The sequence below is a fragment of the Glandiceps talaboti genome, chromosome 20 (genome assembly GCF_964340395.1).
Source record: "Glandiceps talaboti chromosome 20, keGlaTala1.1, whole genome shotgun sequence".
Lineage (NCBI taxonomy): Eukaryota > Metazoa > Hemichordata > Enteropneusta > Spengelidae > Glandiceps > Glandiceps talaboti.
In genome coordinates, this window is record NC_135568.1 from 5,216,029 (window position 1) to 5,233,426 (window position 17,398).

Genomic DNA, 17,398 nt, shown 5'->3' on the forward strand with positions numbered 1-17,398 from the left:
TACCAAATGCCGCTTCATTTCTTGTCATATTGATGTGATTCTAGCACAGTTGAAGTAGGACTATATGAGACTAGTACAAATCAACCAAAGTAGACTAAATGATACTCGCCATATCATAATCGCTAATACAGACATGTCTTTGTATCGTTGCTTGACGTATGCATTTGTGGTTCGACGCCACGGGGTTTGGGGTGAAAACTCACAACGAATGAATTTTGATGAAATTAAAGTTTAATCAATTACAATTTAGCAAAGCCTTTGATAGAAAATTTGTGCAATTTTCAATCATTGAAACATAACTTTGAAATAAGCTACATTCTGAAACCAATAATTGGTATTTCAGTGGCTGTTTACGATTACGTGTACCATGGTACCAAAGTGAACATGGTGTCTGCGTGTAGGTAGTCTGTTTGTTTTAAAGGTTAAATGAATGCAAGTGGAATTTAATTGAGAAATACAATGAAATTTGACTTCCTGCTTATGTGTAGATTCAAGATATTTGTAATTAGAGCAACATGCAGTAAGACGATAGTTGTGTGACACAATTGGCTTTCTAGTTAACTTTTATAATAATTACATTTTCAACGGAATAAAAAATACTTACTTGTTTGAATCCGGTTGCTCACAACTGTAAAATGTTGTCATTTGGGTGGATCACACAATGAAAGAATTAGATATATATCCTGCGTATATTGAATTACAGGATTTTTTATTTTAAACATATTACTTGATGTAATTTGCATATATATATGATCTGAGTCCGTATCTGGTATGGTTTGCTTTATATAAAAGAATCGTGTTGTACACTACGATAGGTTAGGCCTAATTGAGATGAGAGTGTGTGTGTGTGCTAGGTGTAGTTGGAAAAGAACGCACGTTGTGCACGTGGTTGCATGTTTTGTATATCTATGCCCCCCACCTGATTTCTTTGAGCTTTGCAACTATTCAAACAAAAATACATGTTATGTATGTAGCGAAAGATAGCCCATTGTCTTATGACAACCGTGAATATACAATCTCGTACTTTCCTTTGTTACGCTCGTGAAATTACTGCTGCAGAGAACACTGTAAGTACGTCTTGTGGAACAAATTCCAGATATAGAAACATATGAAAAATAATAAAACACTAGAATAGATTGCCTACGAAAACTAATAAGTGGTAGCGTTGATTAGCAAGATTTCGATAAGCGTGAAAAACCCACTCCCTGACACCAAGCTGTTCGATTGACCATGTTGTGTATGGCAGAACATACACTATAAAATTGAGTACAGACACATTCGCCATTGCCAACGTCTCTAGACCATGGTACAACCCAAGAAACCTGAAATATCACGACCAATTCGTGAAAACCAATGACTCAACCTCACAGCAGCATACAAGAATATATTTCCCTAAAGGAAGAAATAGGTTTTAACAGAAAAGAAGTAAAAATAACGGTAAACCAAGAGATTATGTCAAGAGCGTATTTGACACGATGTTGAGAGAGAGAGAGCATGGGAGAAAAGTGTCGCTTTAGCTACCTCACCATGTGACCAAGACTCCACCCCTCAGCAACTGACTTGCATATGAAAAGTGTGCTTCGACTAAGACACGGGATAACTAGACCTGAAATGCAGGGGAAAATCCAACATTCTCCAGTCCTGAGGTTACTGCAGAGACAAGTCAAATACAGGCACCCGGGGGCGCGACACCTGTATACTTTCAGCAACAATATATAACCACATTTTCCATGAATTTACTCTAACTTGGGTGTGCAGCTAAGTTAAGTTGTATCATATGAATTAAAGTTTCTATAAATGCAGTGACTTGACTGACTTCCTCATAATATCGTACATCTTGAATTGTAATGAAATACCTGTGGGTAAATACATTTGTAGAGCGGTACACATAGTTTGTTTCAATATATCCATCAAATAGGGAACTTGCAATCCAGACTGAGCATGCTCAGACACAAAGGACTATGGGATTATCTGTGGTTATCATAATACCTAATCTGGAGCTAGCGATAAAATAAACCTCTTACAATGGTCAGGGTAACTATGAATTGATTATTTGTGGTTACAAACAATGTGTCAACATTATTTATAATGCTAATTTAGGAGTATTTATTATCACATTTCCCATGATGCACCATTCAACATGGCGGGTTTGCAAGTTCCCTATTGGTTGTTGGGTCTGCACATCAATGAATTCTGATTTCAACTCATTACTTTACTACTCATTGAAGAAATACACCTTTATTTCACATGCGTGATATCTAATTATTGTTTTACACTGGTATTGTTTGTTATCTAATTTATGAAATAATACCCCAGTTGCAGCTAATGCAGGTTTAATAACACTTTATTTATCTGCTGTGTTTTATAAAGCACATTTTTGCTGCTTTCACCAGCGACGTTTGAACTGTGTCAATGATAATGTAGTATTGGTAAGTGTGTGCGCATATTTGCTTGGATAATTCCATCCAACAAAAAAAACCCTGGCAAATAAAAATCAATAATATAAAAAATCTACAAAAGAATGAAGAGCTAATAAAGTAAATTCTCAGTAATCAAAGGTTTTAATATTTGTTGCCTTCTTCATTGAAGCATATTCTCATTCAGAATGTCTAAGAGTCATGTTTACAGCTCTTCATGTTTCTCCTGATCTAAGATATTTTTCCACCAATGCCTCAGCTCATGGACCCTGTTCCAATCAACAAGTTTCCACCAGGACTCAACATGATTAATTCGCAGGTTTTGATGTTTCAGGTAATATGCATGCTCCCAGACATCAATAACGAGAATTGGGTAGAGTCCTTCTGAAATTGGGGAATCCTGGTTAACTGTTGTGCTTATCACAAGATCTTCTTTCCCATCATTATCGAGTCTAACATTCAACCATACATATCCTAAACATATAAAAGAAGATAATGTCGGTTGTACATTAAATAATTTTTATAATTCAAAAACTATATCATAGTATTTTACTTCTATTGCACATTAATTTGCTTGGGACGTTGAGATGGGTACCAGTAGGAAAGCCAATGTTGTTCAAATTATAGTCACTCAAATGAATTTTCATCTCAAACTAAAACCTGACACGGTACTACTGGGAAGCAGTGTGGCGACTTCATAATATCTGTACATAACTTTACAAACAGCAAGGTTTGGTTCCATTTCATACAGCACTAAGCTTACACTATGTAAATATAAGGCCATCTAGATGATGATTTGTTTATCTGTCCATCCAGCTGTCTGTTTGTCTTTGCCAGCATACGTGCTGATACAATATGTTTGTTGGATGGTTTTGGATTACTGGATAACTGCAAATGAAATCTGTCACAAGACGGTTTCCAATCACAAAGGCATACATGTATACATATACATAGATACAATACATAAACAGAAGCATGTATACACATACATAATATATATATATATATATATATATATATATATATATATATATATATATATATATATATATATAATGTTATGTATGTGTATGTATATATATATATATATATATATATATATATATATATATATATATATATATATATATATATATATATATATATATATATATATATATATATATAATGTTGTATATATATGCTTAGTATGACATGGATGAGCTGTAATATTGTGGTCCACAGGTGAAACACAGTGTTATGGCTTATGCATGTCTTACTAAGTATACATACTATGTATTGTGTTACTTTGTACTGCTCTACATATAATATATATTGAGCACTGTTTACTCTGGCATAGACCTTTTATCTTAGTGTTATATGTAGATATATGAAGAAATAGCATACAGTAAGAAACAAGGTAGCACAAAGCACTGCAAACTCATTGGAGTATTCAACAGTAGCTGTTTTAATGTACTAAACCTACCAGATCCAAACAACTTGTTTGCTTGAATTGTGAAGGCACTTTTGAAATTAGAAAAACTATCAAACTTTGAATTGATGAGTTGCAATAGTTCTCCTTCGGCCATCCGGGTTTCATTTTGTGGATTTGGTGACATAACAGACCAGTACAGGTTATGGTTGACAAATCTGAATATGATGACAACAATGATTATAGTTTAGAAACGTTTAGTTCAATATTTTCATACTTTATTATCACAACACATCAATAATGGCTATTAGATTCATAGATTCCAACATTGGGCATTCCTAGCCTCCACTGTCAGCTCTGTGCTCTCTAAGTCATAACGTACGGTTCTTGTGCACTACAATCTCAACATATGTATTTGAAAGTTCTGGAGACAACATATGCTGTTTGTCAACATCTGTCTATCTTGTTAATTGAATTTTAGGCACATTTGTAAACGAGCTGAAACTCATTCTTTGAAAACAATTTTCTGGTTGTTGATATTATGAGTCAAAACATTTCACCTAGCTCGAACACCAGGATGTAATATCAGTTATCTTATCTTGCCTTCAGTACAATATAATACTATTAATAGCCCCCCCCCCCACCCCAGGGCTGTACCCAGAATGGGCACTGAAAATGGCTGAGTTCAACTTAGTTTAAACAATGCCTATATGCATATACTTACCCACCACCAAAGTTTCTGATTGGCCCTTTGTACGAGTCTGGTATCTCACTCAGCTGCTGCAAAATCTCAAATATTGATTTTGAAGCAAGAAGATCACCATTCTCAGCCTGAAAGGGGGAAAATGTAACTTTACAATTATACAATCGAAAAATTGCGGTGTCATTTAAAATATTGTTAATATTTTGTGGCAGTTCAGAGGCCTGTGTTCTGATACGTGATTATACCTGCTAAAATTATTCTCCCAAACTTTAATAGTTCATATTTACCGTCTTTTTATGCATCATAACTGGTCCTCAGCAAGAGACTAGTCAACATTTCAATAACTTAAATTTACACCCACACCCCTCACATGTATGTCAAAATGTCCTAGCTAGAGGCTACCTGGTCATACAGCCTCGGTCAAACGTTAGTGTGGGGTGTACCAAAGTCAGCTGGCAATCGATACTCCATTTAGCATTTAGCATTTTGTTAGACCCACATTTTAGAATAAATATATTTGCAGCATTGTTCGATTTGACTAATAACACAACTTTGGGATCGATACATCAATGCTTGTATGTAAATTGCAATGAAATTTACACATATTGTTATCATATTCGTATTCTTACGTTGATTCGCCAGTTACTCAGGGCCGTATTCAGTTTGTTTGTGTAACCCGCATGGTGGCCTTGGTGGTGCACTCGTACGGTAGCTTCGTCGATGTACGGTTCGAGATCGCCATAGCCGTACGGCAGATCAGGTAGTTCGTACCTCTCTAAGACTTTCACTGTCCCTTCGTACGGTAAAGAGTCAGCTAAGCATGTTATAAATAAGGCCGCAAACGCGAGATATTTCATAACAGTACGCTGGTCCATGTTTGGGTCATAGAACCCGGAAGAAATACGCTATAATTTTATATAGTCATTTGTTGACCTGGGGTCATTGATGTCGACCAATAGGATTACGACTCGGCATCCTGAGCCTTCACTACACATCTGCATCATGTATAGTAGAGACATAGCCAGTGTGTTTAACTGGATAGATGGGATACCCTTTGTGCAATTCTAGGACAGTTTAAATCGAAAACTTACTCCAAAGGTCGACAACCTGGCTATGTAGACTTTATTCGAAGGAGACGAAAAATATTGTTGTTGATACAGAGTACACAGTAACCACGCCAAGTCTCAGATGCTGTCACCGTGAAAATGGAAGACCCGGATATTTATAAAGCGTTAATAAGAGGTGATATGAGACGGCTTCCACCTCAAGACTCCAACATTGTAAGGATATTTGTCAGTTCGACCTTCACAGGTAAGCGATATGTGGTGTGCATTAACATAAATTGTGAAACAAAATTCTTAATATACCCCCGGCAGTACACTGAGCTATGCCATCTGTCGCATTTTGTACTTTTCCACATTGACTTATGCGGCAATATTTACTTAGAATAGGCTACGATTAGCGACAATCTTTTCTTATCGTCATTAATGTCGTAATTAAATGCAGTTAGGAAAAATAGGCATAAAACAGCACAGCGGTCAATGGGCATATGCAATGCTCTGACTCCTTTTGAGGTTGACTAATTGACATAAATTTTGTAGAAAATGAAAATGACTTCTCTTCCGCCATCATTGTATTGGAGACGCTGATACACAAATACGTGTACCACACAGTACAACCCCGGGGTGGGGCTACTCCCCTTAGTTACGTATATGTGCCACCCTTTGGAGTGCGTTTTCTAGCCTCTTGGTCTAAAATGGGTTGTTTTTTCTAGCTGAAGAGTCTAAAACGGGGTCCACTTTTCATTATTTTCGATTTTGTTTGCTTTAAATTTGGTCCACTGTCCTTTTACCAAATCATAACTGCCATTAATTGCCCCAAAATGTTGCCTCCTATAAAAGGAAAATGTATTTTGGTCTAAACTTTCATCTTTTAATAATCTGTAATGGTCTAAAATGGGGCATTGGTTTTTGGTCAAAGGGGGTCTAAAATGGGACCTGAAGCTTCAAGCACTGGCCACATCCCTACCAGAGCTGACCCTCTGGTACCGCCCCGGGAGTTTCATACACCACGGCTTTTGATAACTGAAGAGTGACTCTGGGCCTAATCAATAATGTATACGCTGCCTACTATTGACTTTCACGTGTAGAGTGTAGACTGCGACTACAATAGCTCTTCGTTGTTTTAAATAATAAAATCGATAGAGTTACAGAGCAGAGCAGAGCACGCATGTACGTGGCATCTATAAATGAACTTTGAACTACCGGTCTTCATCACACAACACCGTGAACATAATATAGACATGCAAGATAAGAGACCAGCCTATGACGAAGTATAGTTGTTGGCCTGCAATTAGACAAATGCTATGTGGAGCGGGGTCTTAGCTCCTATCCAAACATCATATGTGTTATCCATTGTAGGCCTGTAGCTCATTTACCGTGTTCACTGTTCACCATACTGTATAACACAGCCTTCCACGTTCGATTTATTTTTCCGTTTCGTTGGAAACTGTAGCTCTTGAAACATGCGCTCCGAGAATTCCCACGCTTCTTTTCTAGAGCAGACTTTTAAGCCCTTATGAACTCGACAAATCTTTGCCTATAAGCCAATATTTTGTCTGTAAAATTCACCCGGATTCAACCATCGCATTCAAACCCTAATGGAGATTCGAGATCATATTACATGTGTAGGCGTCTGTTTTGTTCCTTTGTGCATTAATTCCACTTGTGCATTTATTTCGCTTCAAGAAACACCTTTGATTCATATTTAATCCCACACAAACTCTTATTTCTAAGCAACGTGTTTTAACATGATTGTTATGACTATAGTTGTTCAAGAACCAGGAGAAGACGGGTGATTAGGCAACGAGAATTTACGGGAGGTGGTGGTGGTGGTGGTGGTGGTGGGGGGGGGGTTGAGGAGAAAATATGTAGGCCCCTCTCTTTAGCGCTTTTTTTCGAGCACCGAAATAATGAACCCAAGATCGAGAGGGAGAGACAGACTGACAGACAGACATTCTCATTGCTCTCCTGGCTTATTATTGAATATAGAACTTTTGCAATGTTCTCGGTACTCGACCGCTCCCGAGGTTAATTTGGTTCAAATCATGAGCAAAATATATACTTCATGCCCTCCCCCTTTCAGACCATCCGAATTTTCAAGGCCCCATTCGTACTCCTACTTTTGTCGTGCCTTGTCCCATTTTCTGCTCAGACCCCCTGGCGTAAATTCTGATCGTTTCCTTGCCTTTCATGTTTTTTTTTTATTCTTACAATTGAAGCCACCCCTTCTGACTTACGCTACAACGAGCATATATAATGGTATCACACGCAAAGAGAATGTAGTGCAAGGTTACTAAAAATGTTGTTTTATCGATTGAGAAGCACAGAACTTATCACGATGCGAGAAATCACACTGTGTTGAATTAAATTTACAGATATGGTGGAAGAAAGAAATAAACTGATGCGAGACGCGTTCCCTGTGATACGTTCTTACTGTCAACGTATCGGTTTAGAGTTTGAAGTTGTGGACATGAGGTGGGGAATACCGGACGAAGCAAGTACTGACCATACGACATCAGAATTATGTATGCGTGAAATTTCCAACTGCCAACGACTGTCAAAAGGTCCGATATTTGTGGTAAGTTTACCTCAGGCTGAAGTCCTCAAATGTTGCAATGCTGCACAATGGAATCGAATATGAGAACATTGAACCGTTCACGACACATTGCATAACAATCGTCCTATTAAGGATTTTGTCAACACGTGACGTCTGAATATCTCTACCAAATTATATGTGATACATAAATTCAAAGATTTTATTCGCTCGGAGAATGTGTACAGAAATATTTGTCCATTTCTTGACGTTCTAGTAACATGAATTTAAAGCTGGCTTCAATTTAAATGCTATATTCACAAGGGCTATATGTGATATACCTGTGTACTTATCGTAACGTCATCAAATCAAATATTTGACATCGTGAATCTTTGCGATTGTCGCTTTGTGCAATACACTGACTCAAGCTGTAATGTGTGCCAAGAGCAAACAGTTCATTATAATGCAAAGACACGGAAAGCATTTGACGTGTCTGAGATTTAAGCAAGGCTAGGATTTGATAGGTTAGGAGGATTAGGATTTGATGAAATCCGGACATGATTAACGATTGTTTGTATTCATAAATACATCCCCTGTATGGAAATATAAAAAAATACCTATCCTCATGTTTTGTTAGAAATTATTGAATTATTGTTAGGGCAAATCGAACGTACAAGCATGGAAGTATAACGTGGGTTAAGTTATACTTCCATGGTACAAGCAAGCAAGGTCACTTTGTCGGCAACACATATGCTGTGTACACAGTAGAACCTGAAGGAGAGTATCATTTCTCACACCACACAATAGGTCGATCGTACTCCTATAGTATAGAATACACACACAAGCCACTCTTAGATAAATATATTTAGTTCATGCCATCAAAAGAGCATCGATATTACATAGAACTATTCAGAAAGTAGTGGAACAGAAAGTTTATTTAGTATAGGCGCAGACAACCAATTTTTTGGTGTTCTGGTCTGAGGTGTTGGTGGTCATGTGAGACAGAAGTATAACATTTCAAAAAGTGGTGTTTACAGCTACCGTGATCAAGTGCAAATTTGATCTATATAACCGTACTTATTTACGTGTTTCTTTATATTCTGTGAGATTTTGACGCTTTCTCTATTTCCAGGTGTTCCTTGGTAATAAATATGGTTATCGCCCATTGCCATCACGCATTGAAGCAGAACGCTTTGAGAAGCTGCGAGAACTTTCAAAATCAACAGTCGTTTTAACAGATGTTCAACTATTGGACGATTGGTACGTCAAAGACACTAACGCAGTTCCAGCTGAGTATATTCTCCAGCCAATCACAAACAAGCTACCCCACTTCAACAATGATGATCCAAATTATTGTGATTTGCGCAATGAACATCAAAGTAAATGGTGGGATACACACTCAGTGTTGAGAAATTTATTACGAAGTGCTGCAGACTTAGCGGTGGAAAAAGAAATGTACAGCAAAGATGAAATCGAGCCGCTCTATTTATCAGGCAAGTGCATACAATTTTTATGATTGAAAACTATGTTTGAAAAAACACAGTTGTTTACAGAAAAAGCTGGTCTTGAACAAAAGTATAACCCTTTCCCCATGACGTCACTGATAAATGGCCTTATAGGCTATAACTGTTTTCGAAAAAAAATATTAATAAATGAATGAGTGAGGAAATTAATAAATGAATATACAAACAAACGAACGAATGAATAAATAAATAAATAAATACATACATACATACATACATACATACATACATACATACATACATACATACATACATAGATACATACATACATCAGAAATATGAAATATTAGTCCACAAGAAAAAGCTTGGTAGGGTTGGAAAACCTCCCATTAATTTGTTTAAAATGTTCCTTATTACAGTAACAGAGAATGAAGTTCGCCATGGCATAATCAATAATCCAAATACATCGGAAAACTGTTTATGTTTTTTACGGGAAATAGAAGATGCAGAAAGTATAACTAATAACGAGGAAGCCAGGCTGTACATCGACTTAAATGAAAATGGGTAAGTTCGAGAATACCTACAATATGTATATTTCCTTGCAAGTGTGTAGGTAAATTCACGAAGCCTCTTACGACCATTCCACCATCATCCTTCTTCAATGACCATCATCCTTCTTCAATGACAATATCCTTTAAAGGCAAACTTGTGTAAAACTGAATATACAAAACTGTTTGCCATAATGAAATGACTTGTAACAATGTGATTATAATTTACCTAGTCATCTATTGTCCTTTTTATTTTTTATTTTATTTATTTTTTTATAATAGTTTTCTAAATATGTTAAATGTAATTTTTGTGTAAGGATGACGAGCTTCCTGACATCGACAATCGATACCACTGAACATACACCGTGACATAAGATGTGATGTTCGAGAGATGCTGTTTTACCACATGAAATAAAGCCTCTTACTGAAGCCAGTACTCTATACTATTTTGTAATTTACAGTAAAAACGTTTAATTTTCAATGATCAAATATATGACGAGTTTATTTCACCCTCAGATCACTTGACACAGAAGCCCAACACCTACTGTCTGAACTCAAGCAAGACAAAATACGTAAAGAGATCAACGTTGGGGTATTCAAACAGTGGACTGTGCCATGGAGTTCAAACGGTGTTGATCCGACGATACCTCAACATGATGAATACCTGCAAGATTTGTGCGAACTATTTACTGATGGCATTCTGAAGTTGATTGACAAAGCTTCGAAACAAACAATAGACCAAACAGACAATTCACTTTACAAGGAGGTTGTTCATCATGCCTTGTTCTGTGAAACAAAATGCAGGTAAGAACACAGTGGAAGTATAACTGGACCATACCTTAAAGTTCCTGTTTTGGATAAATATAAACTTAACACTTCATGTATTTAGTATTAGTTTTTTAAATGACTTGTATTCCGACCCTACATCAATTTTCAAAATTTTTTAAACATAAGGTTTCAAGGGACCTCGCGTTTTGATATGTCCTGATACGAATATGAATGATATAGAAGGAAGTCGCTTTTATATGTACATATGAACATTCAAAATTCTCTCCATTTTTCTCTCCATTTGCTAGTACCTTCAGAGGTCGACAAGGTATGCTGCAGTCTGCTGGAGAATATATCAAAGATGGTAACCTCAACAAACCATTGTGCATTTATGGTAAATCAGGTTCCGGTAAGACGTCAGTTGTGGCAATGATAGCGAAACACTGTAGAGAGTGGTCGACCACATCATGTGTCTGTGTTCTCCGATTTCTTGGAACCTCTCCACAAAGTTGTACTATTCACCAAACTTTACAAAGTGTTTGCAAACAGGTGAAGTAGTTATTAAAGTATACCCATTTCCTTTGTCGTTTTGCCGTTCTATTTAAAAATCATTTTGTCCTTGGTTATCCTAGACAATGGGTTGATTGACAGTATAATTCGTTCACTAAAAGTTTACTCATGACTAATATCAAGAATGAGCAGATTTGTTTTTAAAAAAAAAACACAGACAGCATAATGAAATCTCGAAAAATACAACATAACCTGTACTAAGTTGAGATATGTGTCTGGGGCCTACCAGGGATTATTGACATAATTTGTAACACGGGGAACATCATGATATAACCTGCAAAAGGGGTTGAGCTCATGACCATTATATCTATAATTCCTGGGCCGAGGGTGAACAATATCACAGCATCAAATAGGGAACATGAACAAATGACGGTTAAATCACTTCATGTGTTCATCATCATGTCATATTACATTTTTTTCTCTGAATGTCACGTGACCCAGATGCAGGTAATGGCAGCTTATGTACCATCAGTCAGATATAATGATATTTCTTGCTTATCAATAAACTGATTTGTTTTGTTTTCAGATTTGTGAAGCTTACGACCAACCATTGCCGTCTCAACAAGTCTTACAGGACTATTCTGAGTTGGTACATTGCTTCAGGAATATGTTGACTACAGTCCCATCAATACACAATCCATTGGTGTTAATATTGGACAGTATAGATCAGCTGTCGCCAAATAATGATGCCCATACTTTGAACTGGCTACCTAAGACCATACCCTCTCATGTTCGTATTTTTGTGTCCATGCTGCCTGAAGAGCATAATTGCCTGAATAACCTACGAAAAAGCATGCCAGATGAAAGGTGCTATCTTGAAATGAAACCACTGACAGCAGAAATGGGAAGAGAGATTCTTGATGCTTGGTTGATAAGTAAACAGCGAACCATTACAGATAATCAACGCGAGGCTATCATTGTCGCCTTAGAGGGATGTCCACAACCGCTCTTCCTTAAAATTGCATTTGAAAATCTGATGCACTGGAAATCGTACACCCCCGTAGAAAGCATAACAATAGCAAAATCAGTACGGGAAGCAATAGAGATGTTATTTGAAGGCCTTGAAAAGAAGTATGGAGCAGTCCTTGTTTCCAGAGCCCTAGCATACATCACAGCTTCAAAAGACGGTATTACTGAGGCAGAACTGGAAGATGTCTTGTCACTAGATGATAGTGTCCTAGATGCTGTCTATCAATACTGGGACCCACCTAGTGAAGGAATTATTCGCATTCCATCATTACTATGGAAACGCATCAGATACGACATCAATGAGTATTTGGTTGAGAGGGATGCAGGTGGAAAAACGGTTTTGGCATGGTATCATCGTCAATTCATTGAAACAGCCAGTTCAAAATATCTGGGTGATCAAGGGAAGGCAGAAGTGCATTCTATTCTTTCAGAGTATTTCCTTGGTACATTTGCAAGTGGTGTCTATAAGTCCATCAAACTTACCAAGAGAGAGAAGACTCTGGAGGAAGTTGATAGACAAGTTGCTGCTCAGCCTCTTGAATTCGGGCAAAATGTCTTCAATCTTCGAAAGCTATCTGAACTACCATACCATTTGCTCCTCGCTGGAAAGATCCAGGCATTGAAAGAAGAAGTACTGTGCAAATTTGACTGGATATTGACAAAGTTACGTGGTACTTCATTCTTGGAGCTGATAGGAGATTATCAAACAACCTTGAAATTAGTGGAAGATGAAACAGTTCAATTAGTTCATGATGCATTGATGCTAGCCAGCAGTAATCTCAAATACGATCCTTACTCCCTTGCAGGTCAACTAATTGGACGGCTTCATGGAATGTCTGGTGAAAACAATAAGCATCTTGTAAATCTAGTTGAGCAGGCCAGGAACTGGTGTACGAATTGTCAACGTCCTCTTGTGGCACCAAGGACAGGGTGTTTGATTCCTCCAGGTGGACCATTGAAAACTACTCTTGCTGGGCATCCCAGGAAGATAGATGATCTATCATTAACAACAGATGATAAATTCATCTTATCAACTTCTCAGGCACCTGGGAATGAGTGTATGGTGAACGTATGGAATCTCCAGAGTGGTGAAGTTACTTACACCCTGAAATTGCCATTTGCTGGACAAGTACAGATGATACTAACCAATGACAACAAACGTGTCATATTTGGATCACGATCCCCAAGAGTATATGATATTGAAAGTGGAGAACACCTACAAACAGTTGGTAGTGATAACGAATGTATTGTAACCATGGCATTATCAAGTGATGACCAATATCTTTGCATCATCACAGCGAATAATGAGATGAAACTCATACAGTTGCTCAGCAACACGTGTATCACTTCAATTATGACAAACCACAAGGGGGCTGTAAAGTGCCTGTGTTTGTCAGATGATGACAGTCTCGCCATTACTGGTGGGAAAGATAACATGGTTAAAGTCTTTTGCTTGAAGACTGGTAAGATTCTTCGAGACTTTACTGGTCACACAGGAAGTGTAACAGCTGTTACTGTATGTCTTAGCAATAGTAAGGTGGTTTCTGGGAGCGAAGATTCTACTCTTCAAATCTGGGAATTGAATGATATGGATAAAGGTCCTGTGACTGTCAAGGCGCATTCGAAACTCGTAACCATCTTGAAGTCGATTCAAAAGGGAGCACTTGTCATTTCTGGATCGAAAGACCAGACTTTGAAGTTATGGGATGTGCAGAAACAAGTATGTCTACACGTATATGAAGGCCACCAAGATGCCATATCATGTCTAAGCATCACTGATGATGAAAAGTACATGGTCTCTGGATCAAAGGATGACTTCTTGAAAATATGGAATATTGACTCTGGAATTTGCCTGAATACTCTAGAAGGTCACTCCTCATGGATTTCTTGTGTTTCTGTAACACATGATAGCAAATCTGTCGTATCAGCATCAAACGATAAGACAATCAAGCTATGGAAACTCACTGATGATACAAATGTAAGTGCTTCACATCTTTTGTGAATTATGAACAAATGGAAAGGATAGATCCAAGAGAATCATTACACTCGTATATCAAGGAAGGAAATATCAATTTATGGCAAATTCTAATATTTATATAAACATCTAAATTGCATAGTGTATTTCTGTGGAGTTATTCTGGCATATACAGTGTATTAATTAATTTCCATATATATATATATATATATATATATATATATATATATATATATATATATATATATATATATATATATATATATATATATATATATATATATATATTAATTTTGATCACTACAAATGGAACTAGAAACATTATTATTTCAAGTCAGTGCTTGCATGATTAAAAGAATGACATTTGACCTAGCAAGAACAAAGCTGGTTAAGTTTAAGAATATTACAAATGAATCTTTTCTCAATATTTTATCAATTAGGTGATAAGAAGAGAACGGCATGCAACTCAACCGCGATGTTGTGGCATCACAAGTGATGGTAATGTAGCAATTTCTGGAGCTAAAGAAGACAAGACCAGAATATGGTCGCATGAAAATGGTGCTTGTGTCCTCAAGCTACCATGTGACTCTGCCTGCATGGTGACGACAACAGATGGTGCCAAAGTAATAACTGCGTCAGCGGACAAAATTGTTAGGGTTTGGAACATCCATACTGGCGAGGCAATTAACACATTTGAAGGCCACGAGCGAGAGATCACGTGCCTTGCAATATCAAAGGACAACCGCTATCTGATATCTGCATGCAAGCAACCCACCATGAGGAAATGGGACCTGGAGACAGGAAAAGGTTTTCCTGTGTGGGATTCCTCAAATAAAGGTGTCAAATGTCTGCAGACCACTCCTGACTCATTAACGGTAGTATCTGGGCATGATGATGGCACTGTCAAACTCTGGGATATAGATTCCGGGCATTGTGTGAAGACCGTGACCGGTCATACATCAGCTATAAATTGTATAGCAATTACTCCCAACGGTCGTTTCTTCATGACTGGATCTACTGACAAAACAGCCAGAATCGGAAACACTCGAAGTGGGAAAAGTACAGACGTACTTACAGATTTTGGTGACTCTGTGCAGTGCTTTGGCATAACATCTGACAGCGGTTATCTGATAGCTGGATCTCACGAATCCAGTAGACAGCTTAAAAAGTGGTCAATAAATAACAAGGGTATATGGTAAGCACACAATGGTTTCCATCTACTTTGATCAAAACAAATGCAGTGATATAATGCTAACACATAAGTGATTTACCTGGTTTACAGTCTTTCACGTTGTGAAACTTGGAAATAATTTAACGTGGACTTTACGTATATTCCATAATTAATGTTTCATGCACATTAGTAGAATAAAAATCTCTTGAAAAGATATATGTGTGATAATGTTTAAATTCCTTTTATGTTCATAGCACCTTTGTTGGCGAGTTCACCGGTCATAATCATGCAGTCATGACCCTGCATATAACCGAAAATGACAAGTTTCTAATATCTGGTTCACGGGATTGCAATATAAAAGTATGGGATGTGCATACAAGAAGACTGTTGGCATCATTCGACTTTCAGTCACAAGTGAAATGCCTAGCCATATCCAAAGAGATTGGACACAGCACTGGACTGTATAAAGGTGTTGCCACTAATAAGTCTGGAATGGTCGGATTCTTCGATTTGATGTTATCCTCTGCTTTAAATCCGTAAGTGTAGTAATGAAACTGTTTTCTTCCGACCATTTAACTATTTATTTTAATTCTTGAGGAAATGCAAGTGTTCCACCTACTGGTGGGCACGAGTTGTGGGGAGGTAACCAGTTTACAATACTGTAGATAAATGTTGTCAAAGTCAAGGATTACATGTTAATGTAGGATATGTTTTACTTTACAGAGCCACACAGGATAATGGACTGCATCCTGTACCAAGAGATAAACCTGCAAGAAAATCAGCAACATGTGATATTGTGTAGAGACAGTTGTAGCACTACACTGCGCCAGTGTTTGACAACAAAGAACAATTTACGTGGTTAAACATGTAAAACAAAACATTACATGGTAAACAAGGCTAAGATGACAATGATAACGTGAAATTATGTCCCTAAAATGATAAAATTACAGTTTTTGTTGTAAGAAAATCACACATCATGGTAATATTACCAAAAAAGGCGAGTTTTAAGATTATTAAAACATTCAAATTTACTATTCAAGCGAATATTAAGGTAGCTGATTCCACATAATTGGAGCCGTAATTGAAAATGCCCTGAAACCATAATTTTTTTAGGAACTAGTTGTATCTTGTCTTTTTAAAATCAATTTATCAGCAGAACGAAGTGTGCGCTTCGTGGTGTAAATTTGGCATTCACCAAGAAGAATTTTCAAAGTGAAAAGGGCAATTTTGAGCTTGATTCTCTGCACAATTGGTAGTCAATGAAGATTGAGTAAAACAGGTGTGGTGTGCTCAATCTTCATTGTTCGTGTAATGAGATGGGCAGCTGTATAGATTTTATCAAGATGGAAGGTATTGATCCCATATAGGAGGCTGTTACATTAGTCCAATCTTGATGTTAAACATGCACTAACTTCTCCGCGGTCAATCAGTGAGCGAATCTTTCTGATTTTATATAAGGCGAAATACACAGATCTGCAAATACTATTTACCTGACTCATCATGAAGCCATCAGAGTCGAGCATAACACCGATATTCTTTGCTGACGTAGATGGACTAATATTCGACATGCCAATCCTGAGGCTGTCCAGTTTCGTTGTCTCTTTTCAAACGTGACGAAAAGTGGACAATCCATCATTTCATCATAATTCAAGATGAGCATGTTGGATCTCATCCATCTACAAACATCTTAAACACGTTTCAAGATTTGACTCGACATCGTTTGGGGTATTACATATGACGCAGGTCAAGGAATCATCCGCGTATAGCATATAGTCCAAGCTATGAGGACAGATAATATAATCGAGCCGC

At 37.3% G+C, this 17,398-nt stretch overlaps 2 protein-coding genes across 2 annotated transcripts; one reads left to right on the forward strand and one right to left on the reverse strand.

The window, feature by feature from the left end:
- Window positions 1-2,242: 2,242 nt before the first annotated feature.
- On the reverse strand, window positions 2,243-5,429 carry LOC144450858 (superoxide dismutase [Mn]-like). The gene is made up of 4 exons (XM_078141601.1): window positions 5,161-5,429; window positions 4,553-4,659; window positions 3,883-4,046; window positions 2,243-2,891 (listed from the first exon to the last, which is right to left on the reverse strand). The coding sequence occupies exons 1-4, from the start codon at window positions 5,404-5,406 to the stop codon at window positions 2,623-2,625; spliced, it is 786 nt and encodes a 261-aa protein (XP_077997727.1). The 5' UTR covers window positions 5,407-5,429; the 3' UTR covers window positions 2,243-2,622.
- A 113-nt stretch (window positions 5,430-5,542) lies between these two features.
- LOC144450740 (NACHT domain- and WD repeat-containing protein 1-like) lies at window positions 5,543-16,980 on the forward strand. Its single transcript, XM_078141434.1, has 10 exons — window positions 5,543-5,842; window positions 7,968-8,170; window positions 9,258-9,618; window positions 10,008-10,152; window positions 10,653-10,940; window positions 11,213-11,453; window positions 12,001-14,421; window positions 14,859-15,613; window positions 15,844-16,125; window positions 16,313-16,980. The coding sequence occupies exons 1-10, from the start codon at window positions 5,737-5,739 to the stop codon at window positions 16,389-16,391; spliced, it is 4,881 nt and encodes a 1,626-aa protein (XP_077997560.1). The 5' UTR covers window positions 5,543-5,736; the 3' UTR covers window positions 16,392-16,980.
- Window positions 16,981-17,398: the final 418 nt, after the last annotated feature.